General features: G+C 40.6%; 1 protein-coding gene across 1 annotated transcript in view; it reads right to left on the reverse strand.

Annotated features, from left to right (window-relative positions):
* b4galnt4a (beta-1,4-N-acetyl-galactosaminyl transferase 4a) overlaps window positions 1–7,089 on the reverse strand; it is a 65,320-nt gene extending 58,231 nt beyond the window's left edge. Inside the window, exon 1 of the mRNA XM_014340267.2 lies at window positions 6,179–7,089. Within this exon, the coding sequence (XP_014195753.2) occupies window positions 6,179–6,289 (111 nt within the window). The 5' untranslated portion in view covers window positions 6,290–7,089. The remainder of the gene's footprint in view (window positions 1–6,178) is intronic.
* Between the last annotated feature and the right edge of the window lie 655 nt (window positions 7,090–7,744).

A 7,744-nucleotide genomic window follows, 5' to 3' on the forward strand; every position in this document is an offset into this window, starting at 1 on the left:
CTGTGCTCTGGCCTTAACATGATGCTGGATACGGAGTCAGGGAAAAGGGAAGTTGTCTTTCTCCAACGACTCTAACTTAAACTCAATCACTTTTCTCTGAGTGTTGCTTCAGCCTCCCCTCCCTCTCTCAGGCTTCAGTCCCACTATCCCTAAAGTTGTTTCTTCTTCCCTCTGACCTCTCCATTTCTGCCTCTCCACCCTTCTATCTCTGTCTTTGTTCTGCCAAATGCTGTCAGTGTCTCGACTCTCATTCTTTAGTTTCCCTGAGCTCAGCTGTTGGCTGTCACTCCACCACACTGTCTCACTCCATCTTCTTTTTGCCTCTCTTCTCGTTCCTCGTTCTGCAGCGAGCGATAAAATCATACTCACATTATTTGTTGGTGTATTGACAATGATACTGCCTGTCTGTGTTTTTCTTGTTTTGTGCTTTTTACACGATGGGTATAATATAGGAATGTAGAGATTGTGTCATTTCAGATGACAGCTAACTTTCTTTTATAGCTAACATTTATATTCAGTAACTGGCTAAAGAAGAGACAGAATGACTGCTGCTCTTTCTTACTTTGCTGTTTTACTTCCATTTATGTAGCTGTTATTGTTTAATCCAAAATCACACTTTTAGCAATCAAGTAAACAGCCATGGGCACTCTCAGGAAGGATTGTTTCTTCTACATGAACTAACTAAATATTAAATTACCTCTGTCCATCACAATCATTCTTCCGCATCTGTATTTTATCAGAAGTAAGTCCAAAGTGGCTATGTGCTGGGCTACTTGTTGGGACTTATAGACTTCATATATTTAGTAGTAGGTATGGCTTCTGCTTAAATTGCTAAATACACTATCTATCCATCCATCCACTTCTGCTTATCCTTTTTCAGGGTCGCGGGGGTGCTGGAGCCTATCCCAGCTATCTTAGGGCAAGAGGCGGGGTACACCCTGGACAGGTCGTCAGTCTGTGACAGAGCTAACACATAGACAGAGACAACCATTCGTGCTCACATTCACTCCTGCACTCACAACTATGGGCAATTTAGAGTTCCCAATTAACCTATCCTCACTAACTGCATGTCTTTGGACTGTGGGAGGAAGCCGGAGTACCCGGGGAGAACCCACGCAAACACAGGGAGAACATGCAAACTCCACACAGGAAGACGCTGGCCTGATGGTGGAATTGAACTCAGGACCTTCTTGCTGTTTACACTAGAAAATATATTCATATTCTTAGAAAAAACTATTATTAGCGACTTGTGTTTATACGCTGCTCTCAAGACAAAGCTGCGTTTGGTTCATTTTAAGATAAATTTCTCTACTTTTATCCTATTACGCGTGACTGTAAGTTCAACATAAATGCAACATGTTGACATGGAAAGCAACATGTAAATATGAACAACCTACAAATCTGCTCTCCTCTACTATCATGTTATACCAATGAACTGATACATATTTCAACTGTCTACATTATATGAAAAATATGGCAAAACATATAGCATATAAACAGCAGTAATACACTGAAAGCATACGTCCGTAATTCTTAAAGTTTTAACAGTCAGTTGTGTTTAAACGCAACCTGTGCCCAGTCATCCTCTTAAATGTAAATGTAGGTATAATCTTGTCCATTAGTTTCTCTTGTTTGAATTCATTTCTTCTTCCCTGTTCATCCACACCCTGCTTAATCTCAAACTATTCCAGATATTGTACAAACACCTGGCCCACCATATGTGACAAAAAACCCCAAAAACAAAAACAAAACAACATTACCTCTTTTGCAATGATCTGCAATTATATTCAACTTCTTTTCTCCTCATCAAGTTCCAACTATGAACAAACAAAATCTACTTTAATTGTCCATAATGAATAGATCATTCAGATATAGAAGTGTGGCACAGAGCGACTTCAACTTACTTACAAAAGTATCTGCTGATGATAAAGAGCGCTTTGCAAAAACACTTATGTTAGAGAACTGCATTAAGCTGGAAAGCGTTACAAAGTAATCAGAGAGTTAAGATATTTAATCACTTCACACTGATGATTGTCTAGAAATTGTGGACAATTAAAAGGAGACAATTTTGTTCTGTTATTACTCTCCTTAAGTGGGCACCCAGCTAGGATGGTACCAAAGGCACAATGTAGAATGCTCAATGAGGCGAAGAAAAATCCCAGAGTAACAGCTAAAGGCTCAGAGAAATCACTACAGATGGTAACGTTATGCTCATGAGAATAGAGATGTGGAGAAAGAGTTGGTGTGCTGGTGCCTTTGGGCCTAGACAGCTTGCCGTCATCGGGTTTATCAAAGGGTCTTACAGTGGGGCAGCTAAAACTAAGTAGGAGATGGAGCAAGCAAATGACCCTTTTAAACATTAAAGTAAATGTATTACAGAGTGGTTCAAACAAATAATAATAACTATAATCTAGAGTGGCCCAGCCCTAAAAATGATTCCAAACATCCATATATGACCTGCATTTGTTGGAAATGCTTCTCCAAAGTAATTTATGGCATCTGTCAAACATGGGGAGCAAACTAAAAGAACAAGAAAAAGTACAAGAAAAGCTACCCGATTAAGAAGGGCATTTAATCTAAAGCATCAAATACTGTATAGTACACTACTCTTATCACACCACACATTTCCCCCAGAAAGCTACATACATTCTGCGAGCGTGTCTTTCACCATATCTCCTCTCTCTCATCCATCTGGCTGAACCATCAACCCAGCAAACAAATAAAACTTTCTCTTTTTTCCATCTCTCTTCTCCGCGAGGCTCTCCCTTTCTCAAAATCTGGTGCAGCCTTCTGCGCTTCCCACTGGCAGCAAAGCACTGACAAATGGCTGCTCAGTGTACCCACTGACGAGCTTTCACACCAACTGACACTATTAATCCCTATTGGGTAAGAAAAGTGAGACATGATGTTCCTATCAAGGGCAGATTGGGGTATATACAAAGCCACTTTGCTTGCTCGCATGGAACATGCAGGACAGAAGGCATTAAAACTCAGTGTTGATACATCACAACACTGTACTATATGTAAGTGTTGAATAAATAGGGAATAATTGAACATGCACTATAATTCTATGAACATTTAGTCTCTCCCTCTCCTGTCTCACCTTCCTCTTTCCATTAGTAATTTAGGAAAGAAAAGAAAGTGGGATAAGAACGAAGGTACAGTGAGGGGAAGAAGCACTATATGGACACAGATAATGAGAACTCATTTCACACAGTGAGAGCAAATAAAAAAATGGAAGACACGGTTTATATGATCTAGATCCCAGCCACATCAACTACTGTAATGAGGGTTTGTATAATCTGCCATCTGTCCTACAATTACATATCTTCAGTAATGCCAAAGATGTAACATGAGGGGGATGGATAGGCTGCAGTAGATATGTCAAACTGAGGAACATGAGACAGGGTACGACGAACGAGCGGCATTTTTTCTTATCTCAAACCCTTACATTTAAATGGCAGATAAGAGAAATCACAGTCATTCACCAGTTGGCATTTTGAATAGACCGAGGAAAAAACAGACAAAATCAACAGTGAGAGGGAGACAAATATCAGACGTCTTCTCCTGCATCTTCACCTCATATTACTGAGCTATGAGGATCGAAGAGCAGACAAAGATCTGATTTGTCCTGCAGTCTTGTCACTCCATGTGTTTCTGTGCGAAGAGACAGCTGTGATGACTGCTTCCATATGAATCATGTGTCTGTGTTGTGCCACAATATCTTCCTCACTTCCCTCGAGTGGTAAATAATAGGCTGTCAAAATCTGTTTCACCAAAAGTACAGACATAAAGATACTTTCAGCTCCACCAAGAGCCAAAAGGCCAGACGCTTTAGTCAGTCAGTCAACTTGGAGACTGTCATCCTCCACCTGTCCTCCTCAGTGCACTAGAATTGAAACCAGGCTTAATGCTTTAATATGACGAAGTTAAATCTCTGCTCCCTGTGGCTTTTAAAATATCAGTGACATGTAAAAAAACATGAAAGTTCCTCTGATATCAACATCTACAATGGCTTAGCAGACTATTAATCCTTCTTACCATCACTTTCTTTCTGCGTGTGACTAAATAAAATTGTTTAAGAAGCTCAAATTCTCCCTAGATACATGTCAGCTTTGCTGCAAATGACTGTTTATCCATTCTTGTCTTGCTAGTGCTTGACTGCTAAAAAGTGGGGCAATTTACTTTCTTATCTATGTCCCATGTCAGTGCATTTAAAGTGCCAATGTCACCTTTGAACGAGCAAGCACGCTCGGCCAAAGATCCTCATCAAGTCAGCAGCGTTTACCTGTTGCAAGCCACACAGTTGTAAATGTATTAAAAGTGATGAAAGTGCCTTTTTTTCTAAGTTGTTTTTTTTTTTCCATTTTGCAACTGAATTTATGTGCATGTGGTTTAGGACTGCTTCTGAATGTCCATGTGACCTCTGCCAGTCTGTGACGGCAGGCATATGGCACCACTCTACCTCTGCCAGTATGAGTCTACGCCTTTGACAGTGCCAGCTCAGTGGCCCCACAGACCTCTACCATTTTGGCTGTGCACCAAGAAAACAAGTTAATGTTGGTAATTAGGACAGAAAGCTAGTGAAGAGAGCGGAGGAAGAGCTGCCGCGCTGCATGGTTTCTGACAAACTTGGCTTAGGCCTGACATAGCAGAGATAAGAAAGGATTTTTGAGTGTTGAACTTCCAAGAAATTCTTGAAATATTTGATAGAATTATGCAGGATTTCCAGAAAACTCACTGATACTAAATGACAGGGTGCTTTAAGAGTAGGCTGGAAATCAGTCAAAGAAATGCCATGTCGACGTTTAAAAGGGAGCTTTGACGCTAGTCATGCCTAATGTAAGATGTTGTGGGTGTGGATGTTGCAAAATTTATTTTCCTTCTGTGGCTGCTTTGCTTTTTCATTCCACACCATGAATAAGAAAATATGTTTGGTCAATGAAATCACTTACATGTTTGTGAATGCAAAAACATATCCTGTGATCTGCAAAATGATAAAACACAAGGCACAGGAGGAAAAAACAAAACATAATAAAGCTTCTTGCTATGATCAACCCTTGAAATCTATTTAGATTTGTGCAATTAGTCTACATGGTCCAGTATCAGACTGCCTACTTGGCTGTGGTCCTAGCTTGGCTGTTTCATATCAATGTGACTCCTCATTTTCTAAGTAGCACCGTTTTAAATTATGCCAAAACCATCACCACATTTAGATGCAGCCCCTCGCTATTCAGACAACAGATGTTTGCAGGGCATATTAAATCAGAAAAGCAGACATCATCCACATATGACTGCTTTAAAAGCCAAATGAGAGTGTTTGGCTGTTTTGTTGCTGAGAGAAGTCATGACGGCAAAGATAAGCTAACCTGAGACCAGCTCAGGAGAGTCTGCTGAAATAATGCAGTTACTATAACAATATTAGGCCCATACTGCACTCAGCACTGCTTTAATCTTGCCTTGGACAAAAGATTACATGCATAAAGCTTTATGGAAGCAGCGAGAAGTCAGAGTAAAAGGCAGAGAACCTACGTGAACTGTCCACTGTGTGCTGGAAGATCATGCTGGTTTGAAGCAAAGACTTTGTAGTTAAACTTTACCCCACTTGGAAAATTACTAATTCAACACATGTCCCAGGCTACAGACACACATACATACATGCACAAAGCTATAATTAGACCCTGCTGAACAGATTACACTTCCACAGCTGCTTTCTCTATCAATAATCCACTGCTTAATACGCCTGTCTGCTGCTCCTGTTGTTACAGCAGGTGTGTCAACTACACACAAAAGACAGCAAAATCACATCACTTCAGCCATGCATGGCTTGAAATGTAATCATTATTTTGGATCAAATATTTTCATCCTGACACAATAATTTATCCTAATAATGATAAATTGCAGTTTGATGTTTCAATAATGCCACCAGAAATTGGCTGGATCTCTGTTTGACCTCAAATACCAACTGCAGTTGAAAGGACAACTGATAGAAAATGAGGAAGATATTCACACTAAGTGGCCTTGCCAAATTGAGTGGATTAATTACACAAACAGCAAAACAATCACAATAGCTCTGTCTGCGAGATGCAAGAAAGGCTTTAAATTGAAGATGAATAAGTGATATGTGCAAAAGGAGAAATCACATCAAATAAAAAGGAGGGCAAATTATTTGTACTACCTCTGGTTTCCAGGGTAATTTCTTGGTATGCTGGCTGAGGAACTTCCGAATACGGGTGTGATCTCTGCCGTCAGCCCCTGCTGTCATTGGCTCGTCATCCTTGAAAAACATACAAAAGAAAAAGCAGCACTTTTAAAAATCAGTTACCATAAACCAACACAGATAAAAGGAGTCGACTAATGCCGGTCATGGATCTCAGTGGTTAGACTAAGGCCTTACATTCATTAAAGCACAAATCCATTCACCCATTCATCCATCCATCGATTACTGAGGTAATCTGACTCTCCAGAGGCTGCATATAACTGATATAGGAAATGAAAACACATACTGTACATCGTGAAATAACAGGAAACAGCTTTATTTCCCTACTGTTAAAACCTTGTGTAAATGCCTCCGTACTATTCACGCCTAATCCAGCATTTTGAATTGCCAAAGCCCTAATGTCCAACATACTCCAGTTATTCACCCTGCGGCCAAGATTTTTCCTCCAGGGGACTAAGCCTCGTGCTCCAGCCAGAGCACTGCAGGGCTCTTTCTCTGTGGTCTGCTAAGAGGCATGTACATGCTAATGCTGCGCTGTGACGGGTGGGACAGAGCAGAGAGGAGAGCAAGTTCTCAGCCAGCTATGAGGAGATAAAAGGCTGTGTGCCTCCCAGAGGAGGAACAAAGTCGCAGAGCTGTTAAATGAGTGGCAAAGCATCCTCCATTTAGCAGAGATGTCAAAAGAGGCACACCTCCACTGAGAAAAGCTGGAGAGGTTTTCAGCACCCCTGAAATGAGGGGCTTTTGTGGAGAAGGCGCTAGTGTTTGCAAAAGATTCAGGGGAGGAGAAAAAAAAAGATTTTTTTTTTTTAAAGTGGAGGAAGCAAAGAGCCAGAGCTGTCAGATGCCAAGCCTTTGATTACTTTTTTAACTTCCAAGGGAGAGAGATGAAGGAGGGCAGGGAAAATAATGATGAAGAAATGTGACAACAGGCTCCCCTCCTGTCTGTCACCAGAGGAGCGTAAAGTACCTGATGTTTGTGGGTACCAAAAGACTCACAAACAGACTAGTTCTGTTGCGTTTGTGCATGACGTGCACACACACACACACACACACACACACACACACACAACCACACCAACATCCCACACACACATACACACACACACACACACACACACACACACACACACATAGATCAACTCAACTAAGGACAAAACATTTATATTGCATCAGCTGGTGTCTCATATAAATCAAAAACAACAGGAACACAAAAAGTATGAGAAAGGACTCAGCGGTCAGTCTGATGAATCAAGAGCTGTTTGAACACTAGCAAACTAAATCCCAGTGCCTGAAGCAAAAATATTTTTTGACACATTCGCTGGAAAGCTTACATGAAGCTGAATCTCAAATATTTTTGCTGTTTCACAGCCTTCAACAGCAGATTAAGTTTTGTTAGTAGAACTTTAGTTATGAACCAATAACTGAAAACCTCGCTAATTAAAAGCCCCTTGCTCAGTCTTTAATGAATCCACAGTTAGACTTTTTAAACAGGCTCATCTTTAAATATTAATTTCCACAAAG

Source organism: Haplochromis burtoni, unplaced genomic scaffold (assembly GCF_018398535.1).
Source record: "Haplochromis burtoni strain Fernald_Lab_line unplaced genomic scaffold, NCSU_Asbu1 Contig_259, whole genome shotgun sequence".
NCBI lineage: Eukaryota > Metazoa > Chordata > Actinopteri > Cichliformes > Cichlidae > Haplochromis > Haplochromis burtoni.